At 38.0% G+C, this 21,199-nt stretch overlaps 3 protein-coding genes across 3 annotated transcripts in view; 2 read left to right on the top strand and 1 right to left on the bottom strand.

Annotated features, from left to right (window-relative positions):
* The first annotated feature begins 328 nt into the window (after positions 1 to 328).
* LOC100889205 lies at positions 329 to 9,878 on the top strand. The gene is made up of 8 exons (XM_003728494.3): positions 329 to 688; positions 2,068 to 2,175; positions 3,125 to 3,253; positions 3,811 to 4,032; positions 5,580 to 5,653; positions 6,431 to 6,483; positions 8,366 to 8,533; positions 9,105 to 9,878. Exons 1-8 carry the CDS (start codon positions 379 to 381, stop codon positions 9,343 to 9,345), a joined length of 1,305 nt encoding a protein of 434 aa, XP_003728542.2. The 5' UTR covers positions 329 to 378; the 3' UTR covers positions 9,346 to 9,878.
* Positions 9,879 to 11,572: 1,694 nt separating this feature from the next.
* LOC115928558 lies at positions 11,573 to 14,247 on the bottom strand. Its single transcript, XM_030995876.1, has 3 exons — positions 13,008 to 14,247; positions 11,959 to 12,118; positions 11,573 to 11,613 (listed from the first exon to the last, which is right to left on the bottom strand). Exons 1-3 carry the CDS (start codon positions 14,193 to 14,195, stop codon positions 11,573 to 11,575), a joined length of 1,389 nt encoding a protein of 462 aa, XP_030851736.1. The 5' UTR covers positions 14,196 to 14,247.
* Positions 14,248 to 21,138: 6,891 nt separating this feature from the next.
* LOC590364 (phospholipase A2, minor isoenzyme-like) overlaps positions 21,139 to 21,199 on the top strand; it is a 5,483-nt gene continuing 5,422 nt past the window's right edge. The window contains exon 1 of the mRNA XM_030995670.1: positions 21,139 to 21,199. This exon is cut by the window's right edge and continues 17 nt beyond it. The gene's annotated coding sequence lies outside the window, so the exon portion shown is untranslated.

Genomic DNA, 21,199 nt, shown 5'->3' with positions numbered 1-21,199 from the left:
AATGATGATAAACGAGGCATTAACTTTGTCTTCCAACAAATAACTTCTTAAATCATGGCGTATTCTGCCCCACCCCCCTCACCTCCCCGATCCCCTATTGTAAAGATGAATTGACAAAACCACACCCATCATGTCGACTGTCCTCATGCAAAGTTGAGTTGAGTTTAATAATTTAATATGTCTACAAAGGTTAATGCAATATCAAAGCTGCCATTTATCGTTATCTTTCAAGAGGGGAAAGGTCTCATTGTTAAGAGATACGTTGAGATAATATCAGGTGTGGTTATCAGATATTCGTTAATATAATATAGATATGAAGACAATCAAATTCATTTCTACCGCGTGCGCGTTGTCTGGAACACTATCAACGAATCCAAGATGTTCTGTCTTCTTCTAAGCCTCATCGGGGCTCTCCTCGTCTCGATGCCCGGCGCTCTGGCTGGGCAATACGTCGAACTTGGAAGTATTCCCGCTGACTACGCTGCCTTCTCGTCTGTTCATCACAATTCGAATCCTGACTTGTACGATCTCTCACTGAGTACATTCAACCCAACTCCTTTGTCTACAGATGTTGTGTACGTGATTAGAGACATCGGTGGCCAGCTGGCCTCAAGAGGAGCCAACAATCTGGAAAAAGAAATACTCGTTGATGGTCTGCTGTGGCCAAACGAAGTTGAGCCCGTTCCTGGTAAAGTTCATAAGTAACGAATTAATAACAGCTATTTCACTAGACCAGTATTATTATTGAATGCTAATGATTTTAGAATTAATTCATTAAAGCCTTGTTTAGATACGCAGCGATAAATCGTGGCGGTTTATTTTAATACAACGTTTAGTGAATTTTGGGTTTAGCATGTATACAGCGTCATAATTATGTGAACGAGCCTCAATAGGCTATAAATGTGGCTTATTGCGAGAGAGATTTCGTAAATAAGTGCAAAGCGGTACTTTGTCTGGCGTGGCACAAGTTCCACTCGGCCAATGCCAAAGATTAAAGCGCCTGGCGCAAATTAACAGGAGTTGACCTTGTGCAATTATACGAAATCTGAGATTAATAACATCATAACTCGTCTCTACTTGCTTTATGAACATTTTGTACTATGTCAACTATAATTAAGGACCAGAGCTCTCTATCAAATAATCTTCAAGCCCTTTGCAAAGCCCTTTGCAAAACCCTTAGTAAGGAAAATAAGGTTTGAGGTGTTCGCAAGTGATTACTCCAACAGTCCTAGCTATACAAATGACATTCATAAGTGGAGGAAATATTTGCACGAACAAACACATACTTTTACAAAGCAGCCCTTGTAATCCATCAAGTATTATTCGATGTTTTTCAACATTTTTTTCTTCATTTTAAAGCTATTTGATATCAAATTATGGATATCAAATTATGGAAATGCAAGCATTACTTTAAAAAAAATAGAACTTTGTTATTTCTGGCTCATTTTTCCTGATTGAGGTATCATATGAAAAGGCAGCAAATGAACTTTCTAGAAATGTGATTTTCTCTTTAGAATTTAGATACTACCCGCCAAGTGACTTTTTGGTACCCTCTCTTCAAATTGTTTTTAATCACTCATGCATAAAATGTACATCATATGAGTTGCATCAAATGAAAGAAGAGGATCTGAGCTTTACAAATATGTGTCATTTATTGATTATAATTGTGATTAAGTTATGATAAAACATCGATAATTCTCAATTTCGTTTTTTTTTTTCTGGGACGCACTGTATATTATTAGATATTCAGCCAAATCTTGTCACCCAAATGTCAGTTTAATTATACTTTCTCTTCGAAAGACGGGTGACTTGAATCAAGAAATTATGCAATGTTTGTAATATTATTTGAATAAGTTCTAATTATGAGGTGAAAACACAATATGTCAAATTATCATGATAAACCAAAGAAGCAATTATTTCTTTAAAAAATGGAACTAAATAACCGATCTGTTGAGAAGCCAGAAGGGCGTTAACTTCGTGTTACATGATATGAGTTAATGCCTTTCTGGCTCTGAGCGGACATGGGGATATAATATTAATCTGGTGTTTTCTCTCTTTAATCTACAGAGGATGTTTTTGGAAAGGATATGTACTGGTGGGTAGCAAACGGATTCCTCGTCCCGACCAAGCAAGCCGGAAGTGTTGGACTCATAGAGGCACACCAAGACACGTCAGGTATTACCCAAAATGACAATATCTGGTTAATGATAATAATGATAAATTATGATGATAATTATATTAATAATAATATTATTATGTTTATATAAATGACCTTCTGTTGAGAAGCCAGAAGGGCGTTAACTCTGTGTTACATAATATTATTAATAATAATACAAAATAATAATATTGATAATAATAATAATAATAATAATTGGGTCTTATTTTACCAAGGGTAGCAGTATCAGTATTAATACTGCTCTTCTTGCTGGTGCCAGGATTCGAACCCTCAACCTTTGGATTGAATGAATAAACAGGAAAAAAAGAAAAGCCGAAAGACGAAAAGGGCATGTAAACGAAAATTAAAAGAACGCAGCGCGCCAGGGAGGGAGGGGGGGGGGTAACCAGCTCTGGTAAGCTGCCAGAAAATCAATGGGAAACTTAAGGCATTCATTTTTGCGGTTTACTCTGATGAGTGCAAGACGAAGAGTTTAAAGGTAAAGACCGGTAGTGGTAACATTGCGGTTCAAGGGTTTTGCGTGCAAAATATCCATTCAATATTGTTTAGATATTGTCTTCAGAGATTTAGATAGCAAAACTTCAACCTAAATTCGCAAAAAAAACAGAAATCTATGCCAAAATATTCAATGTTGAAGTGCATTCGCGATATCTATCCAGGCCGGATCGATATGATAATTTACCAAATAGGCTATATCAATTAGTAGGCGGTTTCCCGGCAAAATTTGTATCATCACGTATTAGGCAACACATATTCTTTCACATGATTGGTAATAAGGGCTTCCATTCCATTTGTTGAGAGGGGGCGTCTCCAAAACTGCTCTATACATATAAGGGCGTCTTTATTCTCTGTTATTCTACTATTTTGTAGCATCAATCGTGTCTTTAGTTATCACTCATACAGCAATATGATGATGATGATGATGTGTTCTTGTTACCATGGTTACAGCGGATCCCGCTCCCTACCACGACCTTACCAGTGGATCTACCAGTGAGAATTGGTGGTATCATCGTGTATACTTCGTCGATGTTGACGGTGACGGCAGGAAAGACATACTCACAGCTCGGGCTGACACCTGTAAGCTATATCTTACCCCTTCAGAAACAACTCGAACTCTTTAAACTGTCACCAATGTTCGTACCTTTCACTCGTACTTAGATAATCAAAATGTCTATATTAAATAAAATAGTGAATGTAAATGAAAATTACAAACGTAGCGAAAAGAAATCAAATTTGTACACGAGAAAGTGTTTTTAAATTCCACTCCACGTTGTTTATACCCTGATGCATATTTTCAATTAGTTTTGATTAAATCATGGCACCATAGATAAGACTCGCGCTAGACGAGTCATAAACTACTACTACTACTACTACTACCAATTAGTTAATCATTAAAGGCACAATATACACTCTGAAATTAGTATGGTAAAATTTACCCGTAATTGGGTTTGTAAAAGGAAATATGCATGTTCTTATGGTAAGATTTAACCCAATAATGAGTTCTTAAAAATACTAAAGTCAAATTTTCCCAATATCAGTTAGATTTAACCTCGAAACAAAAGTTTCCCAAATGTTAATTTTTTTTAATTTTTGACTTGTTTGTTATTCCCCTCCCCACTCGGCTTTTCTTAAAGCCGATATGAGCAACGTCCTTGCGGAGATGGTTTATTTCAAGCAGCCGAGCCGTAATGCTATCACCAGTCAATGGGCTGTAGAACCACTATTCGAGGGACCGGATGCCCTGTTCCGCTATGAAGAGCTAGAGATGTCCTCCTCAGTCACTCGGCATGCTATCTTCAGCTGCCAGTACTTCGCTGAGAAACTGGTCGTGTCATGGTCCGATGCTTCGGGCTCCAGTGAGTTTTCCGGGAGTAGTTGTCCGGGGGTAGTTGTCCTAGGGGATAGTTGTCCGAGGGTAGTTGTCCGTTGGGTGGCTGCCCTAGGGGGTAGTTGTCCTAGGGGGTAGTTTTCCGGGGGTAGTTGTCCGGGGGTAGTTGTCCTAGGGGATAGTTGTCCGGGGGTAGTTGTCCCGCGGGGTAGTCGTCCTAGAGGATGGTTGCCCTAGGGGGTAGTTGTATTAGGGGGTAGTTTTTATAGGGGGTAATTGTCCTAGGGGTAGTTGGCTGAGGGTGATTATCCGGGGATGGATGTCCAGGGGTAGGTGTCCGGATACGGCCAGTCTGGAGTCGGTCTCATTGGTGTGTCTTAGGATGTTAATGTCGTACCGCTTGACAAGATATATTATATACATAGAGAGAGATTATCTTCTTCTTTACGCATAAAGATGTGTTATGTAAGCATCACAATGTTAATAGGTAGTATAGCAAATGCATCTAATAAAATACAATGATATAGATATCCTCAGTTACTTGGAACCATGCAGCTACAGTAAAGGCATTATGTCCCATTTGCAGGCCAAAACATGAAAAGGTTAAATTCCTACGGCATTTGAAAGATAATATTAATTTAGGACTTCTCTAAAAAAAAGGAGGGGCTTGAAAATGTCTTTAACTGGGCAAATAACGACTATTAGTTGTCGAATCGACTTAAGAGCTATAGAGCCAGTAAGTAATAGTCTGATTTTCAGACCATTGTACCGAATGGTCGTACGTTGCGCAAAGATTCAATCAGTTTAATTTTGGCCATTACAAGAGGTGTGTTAGCGTTATAGACAAATGCTCATGTACCCTTTACAGCTCATTTTATGTATGTTATTACCAAAGAAGAAAAAAGGCCAGTCAGTCACTCAATAGCGTCTCACAGTGAAGTCTAGCAAGTAAACGGGTTTCTTTACATAATTTGAATATTAAGACACTGCTAACGTTTAAATTTCACAGATAGGACATACATGACATATTTATAATTCCACAAAAGTCACAATTTTTTTCGGCCGTGATGATTATTATCTGTGTTAAGCCATTATGTATGGAAATTATTTATTTAATTATTTGTATATGATATATGGATATACTGTATATGATGAAACTTGTTTTGAAAATAAAGAACCCTGTGGAAGGGGAAAAAATATTATTAAAAAAATATATATTTATAATTCCTGCAAAGTTATACCGAATTCGATGTTGGCTGCAAAAGGGACATAGTATCTTTAAAAATTCGTCGCTGTTTTCACGAAGTGACGGTAGTGAAAAAGATTGCATTCACTTTGCGTGACGATTTTCCTCACTACCGTCACTTCGTGAAAACAAGGACGAACTGTGAAACCAAAAGATAATGATGATGATATTAATAATAATGATATTAATATTAATAATAATATTAATATTGATGATAATAATAATAACAGTTATAATAATAACGTTCTAATGTACTTGCTTGTATAATTCATTGCTTTATATCAAAACGTTTACCATTGAGATATTTCATCTTTGAAAAATATTTTCAGCTGGACCAGACTTTAAGAACATGGAGAGTCGCGTGATCGAAGCGATAACTGATTATCGTTACTTCGATGCCGAGGTAAAGTAAAGGCCTGTTCAGATTTGACGCGGTAAACCGACACAAACAAAATGGAGGTGCGCGTAAATGAATTGCAACTGCGCGTAACACAGGTCATGCGCGCATTCACTTTACTTTATTTTTTAACCACCGCCGTTTCGCCGCGTCAGGTCTGAACGAGGCCTCATGAATTCGTAGGGACCGATGTTTTTATTCGGAACATCTATACCTTGTGCTTTATTAACTAACTACAATATTTTTTTTTTAATCAAGTACAAAGCGAAGCAAAGTAGTTATAAATTCTGCTAATGATTTTGTGAAGAGGTTTTGACATTTTGTGTTCGCAAGGATATAGTTTTAGGGTTTATTTTGCTTGGTTACTTATTTAGGCAAAAGATATTTCATTGTAAATATTATTAGCTCAACCTAAAGGAAGTGTGCAGTATTTCCATGTCTGCTATTATTTCATCCGCCTCTTATAACGGCAAGCATTTCTTCCTTGATTGAGTCATGTATCATTTCCGTTTGCATGGAATTGAAAGTTTAGCTATAGCACGATCGCCAGGACCTTTGCGAAAACCTTTGCAACCAAAGTAACTTTGGGGCAACTGTTAGACCATATTGTATCGCCTGTAGAAATTATGTTGGGATTGTATATCTTTTTCTCAAATTTTCATAAGTAACAGACATCTCTTTCTCTCTCTCTCTCTCTCTCTCACTCTATTGCTCTTTCTGTCCTTCCTTCCGCCCCCTCTTCATCTCCCTCCCCTCTCTCTCTCTCTCTCTCTCTTTTGACAGATCGTCGACATCAACGGGGATGGCAATCTGGATCTCCTGGTCTCGATCAATAGGTGAGGTCCAGTGAATTCTTGCTAAAACGTTCCGTTTAAACGCAGTTCGAAACATCGAACTTGTCAATTTATCAAGTTATTCAGGACCTTTGAGGTTGTGTTTAGCTTAAAGGCCCTTTCACACCGGGCCATTCGTAGAGTTGCGTAGTGTTGCGTACCGACTGCGCCGGGCGTACGCTGCCCTACCCTGGCCTACGTAACTGTACGCTGAGGGACGCAAAGGGGTACGCGAGATGGACGCTTTTGGCGTAGACACTAGACGCAGAAAGTACGCATTTTTTACGCAAGTCTACGCAACACTAGGCAACACTATGCTACAGTACATCAAGCCTAAGCAATAGTACGCTACCCTACGCCAGTCCGACGAAGCAGTAAAAGCTTGCGCACGCAGTAAGCAACCGTACGCAACCGTAAACAAACCTGTAAGCCAGGCCTATGTAAACGTAAGCAACCCTACGCTTGATGTACGCAATCTTACGCGTAGGTACGCCTATGCACAGGGTACGCAACCATACGCCATCGTATGAGAGCCTACGCATAACCTACGCAGGGACTACACAGAAGCAACATTTTTGTTCATGAATACGCAGCCTAATTTCGGCGGAGTCGGTACGCCACTCTACGCAACTCTACGCAGATCCGGTGTGAAGGGGGCTTGACACCCACTTTCTAAAGAGGCACTGAAGCCGTCAGTACAAAGTTCTTTCTTGGAATTTAAACACCAATAAAACTTGGTTTCGTACCTTTCGCCAAAATAACTTTTACACCAAATTACCAAAATTAGAAATGTTACAATAATTAACCACGGAAGGAATGTTTATACTACTTTCAACGAAAATACCTTGCACCATTTGATCATCCATTTGACCTAGGCCATTTTCGTAATGTAACCAAATTTAATGAAGTGCCTCGAAACAAACCATTTCATTTACCTAAGAGGAATAATATTTGTCCAGACAGAATCCGAACTGCATACATTTAGGATAAACATTATGGTTTGCCCTACCTATCAACACTTAATATATGCAGTTTGCATTCTAACTATTGAAATGCTATTATTCTTATCAGGTGAATGAAATAATTTGTTTTGAGGCACTTCACGAAGACTTATATGTATTAAATTTGTTTACATTACGAAAATTGGCTGTTGCACTTCAATTTTTTGCAAATATACACTTCAGTAAGCACGCACACTTCTTTCAAAAGCTTGTGCATGAATTCCTGATAACGGCTCCGTGGTTATCTGACCTAGCGACAAGACGAAATGTCATATGGCCTCGTTGATACAACTCCTGAAAGTGGTTAGCGGTTCGAGTCCTGGCCTCGGCATTAAAGTTCTTTGCCAAGGAATTGCTTAATATTTGCTACACTCAAACCAGGTGTAGCAAATATAGTACCTTGAGCATATCTTGGGATGGGCTTGAGCACATTTCAAATGTAGTTGTTAATTTTCATTATCATTATTACTCGATACTAATTACTAATAGTAGTAGCAGTAAAAGTAGTGGTAGAATTAGCAGTATTAGTAGTAGTAATAATAGTAGTATTTTTATTAAAAGTTACAGTTTTAGTATTAGTATTAGTACAAGTATTAGTGTCAGTACTAGTACATGTATTAGTATAATTAGTATACGTATTATTATTATTATTATTATTATTGTTATTATTATCATTATTATTATTATTATTATTATTATTATTATTATTATTATTATTACCATCATTGTTATCATTACATGTATCATTATTATCATTATTACTTGTAGTACTATTATTAATATCGTTATTATTGCTTCTATTACATGGATTGATCTGTAATATTGTTACAGTATGATTACAGAATGATTACAGAATGGTAACAGAACGATTATTATTGTTACAGCATGACAAACGGTCAGGTGGTGGTTTATGAGATGCCCGATGACTGGGCTACAGGTACGTGGACCAGACACCTGATAGCTGAGGGGTTCAAGCCTCATGGTCGGATCGTGACAGAGGGCATGGGCTCACCCGGTACTACCTTTACATTCAGACCAAACCTGAAAGAAAGGTGAGGTATTTTTGTTCACAGAAATTTGTATTTTGTATTTGCATTTAGTAACATTTATTTCCTTCTCAACGGTACAATATGAAACACAATGTAACCCGAAGAGCATAGCTTGAGTTGGGAACGCCCATAGTAAGAAATACGTTTGTCATCGATCTATATTTGTTGTTTTTACAGTGGATATACTTGATTTCATTTGATTTTATTTGAATTGATTAAATCAAAGTAATATAATTGATATGTTTTAAGATATAATACAGCATGGTTAAAGAGTGGGAGAGGTCGGTTCTCGCAGGGATCTGTATTGTACATTTCAAAATGAATGTCACAACAAAACTAATCTGATTTGGTTAGCAAGATAAAACCATGGATATTTCGTCGAGTAGATAATTAAAGACAATGTTTTACTTTCGGTATTTTTTAAAAAATTTTTGTAAGGGGCCTTGTAACAAAAAATAGATCAATGCGCTTGGGTAATATCGTAGATCAGTGAGAAAAAGGCATACATTTGTTCATGTTTTATGCTTATTGCTACGACTTCTTACTATAAGTCCAACACTTTTAATACTTGTAGCGCTAGCAATAAGCCCCAAATCATGCTGACGGGTGATGACGACAGTACCATCTATGTCTTCGAAGCCGAGAGCGATTCCAACTCAAACAACTGGAGTTACACCCAGACCGCCATCTTCGAGGCCGAGAGCGGGACCGTTGGCGCCCCATCGGTCCGCGACGTCGATGGCGATGACTATGTCGAGGTCTTCGTACCAGCATACTCCGACGGCAGTCTTCATGTCCTCACGTATACGCCGTAAAGATACGGGGGAACAACGCCCATGTCGAATACATCATCATGATAGGGATAAAAAGTACTAATTGGGGTAGAATTGAGCGATAATAATGGTGACATAAACTCATACATACATAATAGTGAGTAAATTACTTGACCACAATTTGACCATGAATTCCTGCATGCATGATTATGATGTAGATTAATTTGACCATGATTGAAACTCCGATTTAAAGCTTCATGTGGTCTGCAGATGAAAATTTATCAAAAGCAACCATTAATTTGATGCACTTATATGCGCAGATTACATGACGAGTATGAATCAATAAATTCCAAACCGGATGAATAATAAATGGTGAAATCATCTGAAATAATTGTAAATTCTTTTCCTATAGTGATTAAACGCATTGAATGCAGAGAATACGTCTTAGTATGTATTATTTAAGGAAGCAACAACGGCATTCTTTTTTCTTTTTTTTTCCAAGGATAATGATTGAACATAACCTGTACGATTTTGTTCCTGATTTGAAAATACAAGTACAACATTGACACATCAAACGTACTAGTATCTTGCACATGTCTTGGCAAGGTGGGGGGGGGGGGGGCAGGTGAGAATAATATTGTGCATGTATTCTGTATAACTCTTGAAACTCGCCACATGCCACATACTGGATATAACGAGAGATCGGGGGCCCCGAAATACAAATATTAGTAATTGATCGTACGATTGATTTTTGCGACTGATTGAAATAACCATGTGCAATAAATTGCGAAAAATTAATCTTGTGATCAATTATGAAGCTTTGTTTTACGGGGCCGGACAAGAAGGCGAGATAGAAGAGACTGGGAAGAAAGGGAAGAAAAGAAAAGGAAGAGAAAGAAAGAGAGAGAGAGAGAGAGAGGGGGAAGGAGAGAGAGAGAGAGAGAGAGAGAGAGAGAGAGAAAGAGAGAGAGATTCGATGTATCAAAAATATCAATATTTTGAAGCATTAGTCCTCGTAAAAAACGCTCCCAAAATCATTAAAGGCAACATGGCCAAATCTGACATTTAATTCAACAAACGCATGTGTCTGGTAGCAGAAGACATTATGCCAATGGTTAGAACTTCAAAACTTTGAAGGAAGACTTTTTAACAAGAAATTGATGAAAACAGTGTTTACTGTCACGCTCTCTCTCTCTCTATCTCTCTCTCTCTCTCTCTCTCTTCATCTCTTTTTCCTTAGTAATACTAGTCATATTCACTACCGCTCCCCCAACCCCTTATCCGTTTTTCCAGTATCTGTCTGCCTCCCCCCCCCCCCCCCCCCACTTCTCTCTCTCTCTCTTTTCTCTCTATCTATCTGTTTAATGTGTCTTGATTATATTATATTTCTCGTCCTTTCTTTAACATAAATATCTTTCACACTTTTCTCTAATCTGCATCTCTCTTTCTCTCATCTTATCAATTTCCCTTTCCATCATACACACACGCCCACATACACATTCAATTTCGGACCTCTCTCTCTCTCTTTCTCTTTCTCTCTTTAGGTCTCTGTTTCTTTGTTGTTGTTTATTCTCTCTCTCTTCCTCTTTTTTGTCCTCTCTTTTTCCTCTCAATCTCTCTCCTCTCTCTCTCTCTCTCTCTCTCTCTTCTCTCTCTCTCTTTCTCTGTCATCATTAATCTTTGACAAACGAATAACCTCCTGATCTAAATTCTTACTGTGCTTATTTTTGATAGAATAATGACTATGTGCTAGATACTCGACCAATGAAAGTTTTATTTTATAAACTGAAAAAAAAATACGATGCATCATTTTATGATAATAAGGACATTTGGTCATTTCATGACGTGTTTCCTTGGATACAGATTCAAATGCTAAGTAGGATATTTTAAATATCCTTTTTTTTTTTAATTTGTTTCTTTAAAGACGCATATCTTGCACTACACGTAAAGCTCAATATTGAAAAATACAATTCAGAGTGGAAAGAAGTCGTATTAGTATTCAATACCATTGACACATATATTACCAATGTGTTAGAGGGGACAAAAGCAATCAATCACTTCTGACAGAATTCTTTTCTCTTCAGAAACTGCTGATGAGACTCGGTATTCAAAAACTCTGAATAACCTTTGAGATGAAATGCCTTTTAGATGACCAAACTTGGCCAGTAAATCAAATATTGCTGCAAAACATAAACATTCATTCAATAAACAGTCTAGTTGATATTGCAAATATCCATATTACATATTTATATTTAGATACCATGATATTCTAATTGGCCAATCGGGTCTGTTGATTATTGTACGCCGGATCTTCAAACCGAGATAATCACAAACACATATCAAACACTGTAACGAGTAATCTGATTACATTGCTTGTAGAATAGAATACCGGCACTTATGAAGTAGACTAAACCAAATATCATATATGTGAAGAAAATAACGGGTGCTAATCGATGCCAATTGCTAATTGGATAATTTGTTGAACATCCTAATTCATGTATAATATTATAGTCCGGATTGTAGAAGTATCGTCTACTGATCAAACCCAATATTGCTTGCAGCCAATAACCGGTACATACGCTCCATTTACGAACCGGATCGGTTGGTTGGAGTAGCCCGGATCATAAAAGTCCCACTCGAATGATGTTTTCTTACTGGTTCCAACTGTAACCGTCAAACTGGCATCCGAGGACACGTTACACTGACTTAATCCGGCACTAACTCCGTTAAGGCTGTCCTGTGAATGCGATGAGGAGTCTTCGGTCTCCGGTGAGTTGGTCGGTACTACGAGTCGAGGTGTTGGCGTAGTCGCCGGCTGATGGTATAGTAGAGAAAAGAAACATGCATATCAGAAGCGTATGCGGGGGGGGGGGGCAGGCGCGTAGCCAGGGGGTGGTGGGGGCGGGCGCCCCCCCCCCCCCCCCCCAAAAAAAAAAAAAAAAAAAAAAAAAAAAAAACGCCGGCCAAAGAAAAAAGAGAGAGAGAAAAAGAAGAAGAAAAGTAAGACGACGTAGGAAGAAAAAGGGAAAAGGAGTCGAGAACGGTACAACGAATCGTTTTCTTTCTCTTATAATTTAATGAAACGTCAAAGCTTCCGCGCTTCGCGCGGAAAGGGGTAAACTAAGTTCAAATTAAGGATTAAGAGTCGAGAACGGAACAACGAATCGTCTTCTTTGTCTAATAATTTAATGAAACTTCAAAGTTTCCGCGCTTTGGGCGGGAGGGGAGGAAATTGATTTCAGATAAGGATTATGAGTCGAGAAAGGTACAACGAATCGTCTTTCAACCACTATTCACACCACTTGCCACTAAAAGTTGTTGGTTTCTAATTATTGAGTTCTCTTTTGCCATCAATATTTAGTTGATTATATTTGGTGGAAATCAAAGAGCACGAAGTAGCCTATTTAAGCCTATTACAATGACATTACATAAATTATCTATGTATCAATAATATTTAATTGTGTAATTGATATAATCACCTGACATATACATATATTTAATGAGACGTTCATCCATTAACCACTGGTTTATAATAATGTCACAGGCATTATCATATATATTTGCCTTGAAATAAATGAGTAAAAGAGTAATTCAGGCATAGAATCCTAGGTTTTTATCTGTTAATATCTGTTAAGGTATAAAGTTAACGACAATATAATTGATATAGCTTGTGTCGCTGAAAAGCACGATTCTGAATGCCTTACCTCAAATACTGTATTCTCAAAGCTCAATTCATCCCATATGGAGGGAAATTCAGCACCTTTAGGGCCTCCATTCGCACTTGGGTCAGAAGATGTTATGATGGCCTCGCCTGCAAGATTGAACTTGGGAAGCTTCGGATGTTTTAACCTCTGACCTGCCTCATGTCGCATTCTGCTATGTCCTCTGGTTTCGGGATATCTGCCGCCGTCTATGATATAATGTCGTCTGCTCGTCGGGAATCGTGGTGGTTCTGAAGACACTGCTCGGACGGCGTGAGGGAAGACGCGGGAATGGGTGACCGGTCGTCGTGCAGTGTTCCACCGTGGTCGCGGGTAATGGTTGTGGTCCTGATGGTAATCCGTCGGAGACAGAGCGATGTTCGCGTTCTCATCCCGGATAACATTGAGCGGGATGACGCGGACGAATTCATTGACGTTGTCGTTGGAGTGACGATGTAAGATCGGGCGTCCTACGTGTGCTTTGCCATGCTCTCTCGGGGATCGAATGAAAGTATACTCCTGCTGTACTTCTCTATTCTCAGGGATTCGATCTAGGCCTGTGTGCCGATGCGATGTCTCGTACATCGGGATGCATTCAAGGCCGATCTGACTTTGCTGACCACCGCTTCCTGACCCGTCGATGTACTGTAAGGACGTGGACAGGTTGCCGGTGAGCCAGCGACGCGTCGCCTCTTGACGCCGCGCTTGCACGTCCCCTCGCTCTAGACTGTGAAAGAAGTTCTTCCTCACGCTTTTATGGTCTGCCATCACCGCTCCGGACCGGGTGGTGGGTTTGGGCGTCCCTGGCCGAAATCTCGAGATACGTCGACCGGGTTTTCGGCCCTCGTGAGGCTTCGGTTTCCGCGCGAAGGCGAAGCAGCGGAAGGAAAGAACGAGTAATATAACGACAACCAACACACCAGCTGCAATGACCACGCCCCACAAAGCCCAGACGTGGGCGATTTCCACCTTGCTATCCAAATGACTAGTGGTGTTAACAACTGTGACATCATTATCAATTATATCCATCGTTGGCGGAACACTCCCAACTCTGGAGGTCGATGTCGGATTGACCATACTTCCCGGGGTCGTGATAGTCGTATTGCCCAGGACTGATGTCGGAGCATCAACGATGTTTTTATCTATGAATGATTCGTCTTCCGGCAATGATATCGTCGTTATATTTTCCATTCCATCGACGGAGATTGAACGCGTATGCTGGTCAATGTTTTTTACAGTAATATTCCAATACAGCACTGCAGGGTAGCACGATCAGTTTGTACGTTAGGGCGCACAACCTAAGAAACAAGTCATGTTCATGCACATCAAAATAACAATAATGACCGTTAAGCCGCTACGAAGATGTCAACTAGACCATGACACAATGATTGGAGAATGGCGTTAAATGTGATTAGCAGGAGATTAATCAAAGAGCTGATGGCATAATGACAGTGTGGTGTGAGTTGAATGCCTTTCAAGCATTCCAGAGGCACCATCGCATACGTTAAAAGGGACTCATTCAAATACATGGATTCAATTCAACCTTGATTGAAACATTCGTTTGTTAGTTGAATGCTCCTCGACGAACAATTACATTCATCAAATTTTCAAGTTGGAGTCCATGTCAATAGAGTACCAAAGTGCTAACATCATTTTCACTCGTCGTCTCGGTTAATGGCTCCAAACAACATAGCCTGCGCATGAGGTTCACCGCGACATCATTCAAGCAACGGGCTGGATCAGGGCAAACTCCATGCTTTCCGCTAGTGTGATCTCCACGCCATTTTTTGGAACCAGCTATTTTGACAACTTGGCTAATATGACGTCACACCTCGGTACTCTATGGTTTAACAGCCCCAAACACTTGCCCAATTCGTTGCTTGACTGATTTCGCGGTGAACCTCATGCGCAGGCTCTATTGTTTAGGACCAGTTACACGGACGACGAGCGAATGTGACGTTAGCACTTTGGTACTCTTTAGGCCATTTTCGTAATGTTACCCAATTTAATGCATACGTCTTTGTGAAGTGCCTCGATACACAATTATATCGTTCATATTTTACAATAGGCAAAATACAATTGCATATGTTACGTTCTGTTAGGTCAGGCAAGCCATATTGCCTTCCTACTAGCAACAACTATGGTATGCATTTTGCATTCTGACTATTGAGATAAAATTGTTCGTAACGCGTGAATAAATAAATCGTATCGCGAAATTGGCATATTGCGGGTAAAGTTTGATTTGATATGTAGCTTACTCGATTGTTTGTCAACCGTGGTTTTATATAATTTTGACTGAAAAACATATGTGATAACCAACTACTCAATGGGTTAAAAAGTTTCGAGAAAATTGTCACATCGGGCATATTACTAGAAATAAAGATTATGATTTGCACCCTGACCGTTATAACCACCCTGTACGATATCAGCAGGCCTAGTAGTGGACCCTTGAGGTGTGATTCGATAACCTACCGTTGAATTGAGATCTAGTCAAGATTTTACTAGTATTTGACTATTTAGTATCTCACTTTACAGTTTTTTTTTCTCTTTTTTTATCTTCTGATTTTGTTAGATTTATATTTAAGTGTGTCCTACCTAGCAACAATTAAGGTATGCAATTCGCATTCTGACCATTGAAATACAATCTTTCATAACAGGTGAATTTAAAAAATAAAACTAAAAAATATTTAAAAGATATATATAATAATAAAAATAGTATAATATTCCGCTTTTATAAAGCGCTTATTACATCTACGATTCTATGATTCTACGATGTCTTTAAGTGCTTTTACTGGAAGCTCAAAAACTGTTTGACCAACAATGACCGTCGCATCCTACATGGTACCCATTTGACATTTGACATCTGGGTGGAGAGTAGCAAGTGCAGGATAACGTCTTGCCAAAGGATTTTTGTGCCGTGTCGGGATACGAACCCTCGACCTTCGCTTCTCCAGTCAAGCGCCTTAAACCAGTCAGCCACGACACTCGTACATATACACTAGTAGCTACAGTGAAGACAATAATAATATAAATAATAATTGTAATAATAACAATTATAATAATTATAATAATTATAATAACTGTAATAATTATAATAATGATAATAGTTATGATAATAATAATAATTTTAGATAAAAACAAAAAATAAAAAAATAGTTGTAGTTTAAGACAAGTTGAGGTTAATATACTTCAAAGGAATGTTATCTATCACTGCATCAGCTTCTCAAGCCAACAAATTAATTGACTCGGTATTTTCAATTCGTAAACTGACGTTTATCAGTTCAACCCAGAAACTATGTCTTAGCCTACTTGTTTTAGAGTTGAAGGACTGACTCATTATACCCAAGCCAAAAAACAAATTCATTTCATTCAAAGTATGATTGTGATGTTAGAGGGCAAAAAGGCTAATGTAAATCAGACTTAGAGTAGAAGGTGTTGGAAACCACTCTGGTATATTTACGACACCTCAACAGCGTTGTACTTTATTTGAGGTGCTTTATCCAACTGAATGGTTTCTCGAAAGATCATTCTCTTAAGGTGATTCTCGAAAGATTAATCCTAAATACTATAATTCAGTATTACAGCGACATTCTATCAATGTTATTAGTTTTTGAAAGTGATTTGGTCATCCTTTTACTGCAAATGCGTTTCTTAAACACTTTTAATAAAACCGAGAAACACAACAAGGGCAAATTTTTATTTCAACACTAAATGATTGTGTTTTCGGCTAAAGCTTTCCAAAATAATTGACCCGCCAGTTTTATATTCTATATTGCACAATATAATATTTTAACAATGTGGAACATTATTTTTAACACGTACCATGATGTTGCAAACCTAGTCTACAAACCTAATTACATATTGTCCCTTATTTGCCAAATATTTTACAAATTCCTTGTCTGTTCGAAATCTGATGCTTATGGGAGGGTAATTGTCGACTTTTCTAGATGAAAGTAGGTCGACCTGTCACCTTGTGACTGCTCACGTGGTTAACAAGATTCATCATACTTACAGGAATGCCGATATATTGAATAATTAAATTGTAACTTTGAATTGACATTGCTAACTTCCACGCGGGCCTTAATGCTACATCATGCCCCCCCCCCCCCCCTCCCTCCGCTTATGCTTTTAATCATTTAATCATTAAAATTGTATGTCTCGTATAGTATTCTGGGGTTATCAGCGTTTTCTGGGGATAAACCATATGAACAATTTATGTGTGAGAATGTTTTGACATAAACCTATTAAATTATATGAAGAAAACATCAAATAGCCTATAGTAAGTCTTAACTTTTGGTTTCTACTTGAAGCTTTCAGGGTTGGCTTGTTTGTTGTTGTTGTTGTTGTGTTTTTTTTTTAATTAAATCTCAACTCGGTCTTTTGGAAAGGTCATCGTAAAATATTGTCATATCGACTGAAAATGTTATATCGTAAATTCAACCTTATTCATTCAGAAGAGCTATTTATCGACCTCCCCCACTTTCCTAGGTCATAAAGGTCGTCCATACGCGCCGTGGAATGGGTCCAGCCACTCCGAGCAGCCACTACGGGGTTGGGGGCGATACCGGCCTTGTTCGGTAAATGAAATAGGTCCCACAATCAAAGGTGTAAACCAAAAAATTGCTTCCTTTTCCCTCCCATTCTTCTTCTTCTTTTCTCTCTCTCTCTCTCTCTCCCTCTCCCTCTCGCTCCCTCTCCCTTTTTTCTTTGTTTCTCACGTTTTCGACGGACGATGGGCCGCGTGCCACCATGTAGCTATGTGATTGTCGAGAAATATTGTTTTTAATAACTATTTAAGTCTCCCCTGCATTAGAATCTACATTATGTGTATTTCAGCTTTTCTACTTTTTGTTTCTTGTAATTTATTCCCTGATATTATTTGATTTTTTTTTATTTCAACACTTCCCGTCATCTAAATATAAAAAGAGATACAGTATTATCTTTTTTGTTTTGAAGCATTCTTTATTGTATTCATTTAGTACAAAATATATTTAAAAAAACATACATCTTCATTGATTTACATAACATCTCAAAATATAAAGAAAATTGTACATCCCTCAAAAATACATTGTATAGTTTAATACACAGTACATAATGTTTTACAAATTAATTATACTGAATGAATATTACAAATCAAAGCGGCCTTACGCACAGACAGACAGACACACCACCCACACTTGCATACTCAGGCACACATACAATCTTACCTATCCCCCTCCCCCTTCATTCCAAAGCTCAACAAATCCCCCCTCCCTTCCCAAGCACAGTCATATCTACACATTTGTTAATAATCCTGTATCTTGGTTGTATCGTGGAGAGTAAAATGGCTAACTCTTTCAATAAAATGTCGTTGTCTGGGAGGTTATTCGTTGTGTGAGTCTGTTAGAGGTCTATTGACCTACCTTTCATTTTTTTGTATGTAGATGACCGTTAAAATGCTGTGTAATTATAGTAAAGCATGCCCTTTAATAAGTGACCCACTTGAACGATGAACCTGTGTGTTCTAAGTGCTGCCAAGTCGGCGACATAACCGCACATTTTGGCTTGTAAAAATTCGCCCCAGATTGTGGCATGAAATCTCAATTGCATTCCCAAATTCTTTTCTGTGTTGTCCCCCATTTTAATCAGTTTTCGTTAGTAATATTGTTATTTTCTAAAAGAGTAAGGGTCATGGATGGGGTCACAAAACCATTAATTTGTTTGTCCTTATATTTATATAGATCATCATTTTTTATTTTAATTGACAATTATTTATTAAATCAATGTTAAAAATATAGGCTTCCTATTGGCTACAATTAAGAGAGCTTTCTGCAAGCGCAACCCATCTCGTAATTGGCCAGAATCTTCTTTTCATCATTTATTCTTCGATTTAAATCAGTTTATCCATTGTGCTTCCTTTTATATGTCTTATTTCCTGTTACTCTTTCCTTTATATTTATGTTTCTACATAGCTTTCTCGAAACACGCTGCCTCCGAAGTCGCATCGATGGCGTATTATTAATGTTATTTGGCTTACTCTGGGAGTGAATATCGCCAGTTAGGCGCTCAGGTGTATTGGAAACAAATCAAATCCTTAAAAGGCCATTCCGGATTGATTTATTGAATCCTACACACCTCTGCAATCATCCAAACATCTCCTGGGAGTACCCGTAACACACCCCCATTTCTTTGCAATCAGGTGATGTGTTCTAACATGTGTTCTCGATGCAAATTCTTGGCAAGGTGGGCCTCAATTTTCACTTAAAACAGCGCAGCATTATAAGAGCCCCGAATAGTATCATATTGCTTTAACTTTGTGTTTAATGTCTCGGATTGGACTTTATTTTACACGACCAAGCACATCGGTCTCTGTTAGTGATTGGTAATATTAAGACTGATTTCTCTCGGTAAGTGGATTTTATTTATATTTCTTTTACTTTTTTCCCTTTTTTCGTCAGTCACTTTCATTTTCCTTAACGTCATAAGGAAGAACTTTAATATTTGTGGAAATTGATGACATGGCGGTTTCCTTTTTGAAAGTTGATACTTGTACCTTATAATGCAGCAATCATAACGTTCATTCACCTTTTAAATCATACTCGCATCGAGCCCCCGAACGTTTAGACGAGTCCGATTTATACTGCACCCAAAATTTTATTCCAATGACGGACAATATAGAGAATATTTATTCCTTATAAATAATAGACATATCATTTTATTTCATGACAAGTTTTGAAGCAGATTTTATGTAGATTCATTGATTTGTAATACATTAGTTATTGGCAGATTGTTGCCTTGGAGACGCTTTGGAAAGATAGTCAAGCCCAACAACGGTATTTGAGCAACACGTAGGCCTGGGTGGGTTGGAAAACTAAAATAATATCCTCAAACACACCGTAAGCCAAAGAACAGTTCTTGAGTTTCGTTTTAGTTTTATTCGTAAGTAAGAATACTGAGTAAGAATATATTGTTAAGAAATCAAATTTGATTAAAATGCGTGGGGCGGGGTCCAAAACGGCCGGTTGACCTCGAATTGTAACAGTATGCATTATACACCAACATGATTTCATGATGGCGGTCTCCTTCAATTTTGAAATGATTTGTCAAGTGTCAACTATTTGTTTTTGTAAAGGTATAATTATTTAATTGATTTATATTATGATACGATTGTAAAAGTATTTTGACTTTTATTAGAAATATACATGTACCTAGTTTGTATATTACTTTTATATGTGTTGAGACATGCATAAATGAAATCAAACAAACAAACAAACATAATGTTTGTATTCTGTCTCCTCTGATTGCGGATGATACGGTTGACCTTTTCTGTGCAGGCCCAAAGGGCAGTATGAACATTCATTACACCCTCCATAGGCATTATGATTGTTTGGCTTTAGAAAGCCATTATGTATCTTGATAATACCAAAAGGAATATGTACTTGGATACGACTTTGCAAGTTTTGGCACTCTGATCTCTGAATGGAGAAGCGACAACTTGACGGGTGGAGGCCGGGGCCGGGGTGTGCCTCTCGCCTCTGCCGCCGCCATAAAGTCGTTGACAGTAGAGAGTGGCTTGCTTTTTATTTCAAAATATTTACCAAATTTTGTGCAATATCGACGATTTAAATTTCCGGTTGATTTTTTATTAAAACATTTCATTTGGATGTCTCCATAAATGTTATGACCATGTCACCATAGTCCTCCAGTAAAAAACAATCAATTTGACTTTTGAGACGGGCAGTGATATATATTGTTTCTTATCTGTCTGGTTATTCTTGTTATCTTGCTTTATCTTGCTTACTTGTTACTCCTAGGGTTAAAACAAAGTGGGGGGAGCGAACCTTCGCTCATACTGGGCCTTCATTATGGAATACTCTCCCTCAATGGATTAAAAATAGCAGCTCTGCTGAAGTGTTAAAAAAACAATCTTAAGAAATATCTGTTTAATTTAGCTTATAATTGATTACCATAACCTTTCGTGTCTGTATTTTTCCTATTGCACTTTGTATAAATGTATCATGTACGTATTTCATCTTTCGCACAAGCTGCGCCTTGAGCATTTGACTGTCAAGTGGATTTGCGCCTTATAAATCTTATCTATTATTATTATTATTATTATTTGTTTTTCTTTGTTTTCCCTTACAGCAAATAATGAGGCTGTTGATTGAAAGTCTTTTATTGATATGTATCCAGTTGATTCAACTCGCCTCCTCACT

Source organism: Strongylocentrotus purpuratus, unplaced genomic scaffold (assembly GCF_000002235.5).
Source record: "Strongylocentrotus purpuratus isolate Spur 01 unplaced genomic scaffold, Spur_5.0 spur5_scaffold_3, whole genome shotgun sequence".
In the NCBI taxonomy this organism is placed as follows: Eukaryota; Metazoa; Echinodermata; class Echinoidea; order Camarodonta; family Strongylocentrotidae; genus Strongylocentrotus; species Strongylocentrotus purpuratus.
The sequence above is the reverse complement of the archived record's forward strand: the minus strand, read 5'-3'. Positions and strand labels throughout refer to the sequence as shown.

Excerpts from the sequence above, each read along its gene's own strand:
- LOC100889205 (XM_003728494.3), top strand. The coding sequence starts at position 379 with ATGTTCTGTCTTCTTCTAAGCCTCATCGGGGCTCTCCTCGTCTCGATG. Across the intron at positions 2,176-3,124 it reads GGCACACCAAGACACGTCAG|CGGATCCCGCTCCCTACCAC; the intron begins GTATTACCCAAA and ends CCATGGTTACAG. Across the intron at positions 5,654-6,430 it reads ATCGTTACTTCGATGCCGAG|ATCGTCGACATCAACGGGGA; the intron begins GTAAAGTAAAGG and ends CTCTTTTGACAG.
- LOC115928558 (XM_030995876.1), bottom strand. The coding sequence starts at position 14,195 with ATGGAAAATATAACGACGATATCATTGCCGGAAGACGAATCATTCATA. Across the intron at positions 12,119-13,007 it reads TTGAGAATACAGTATTTGAG|CCGGCGACTACGCCAACACC; the intron begins GTAAGGCATTCA and ends CTATACCATCAG. Across the intron at positions 11,614-11,958 it reads GACGGTTACAGTTGGAACCA|ATCCGGCGTACAATAATCAA; the intron begins GTAAGAAAACAT and ends CTCGGTTTGAAG.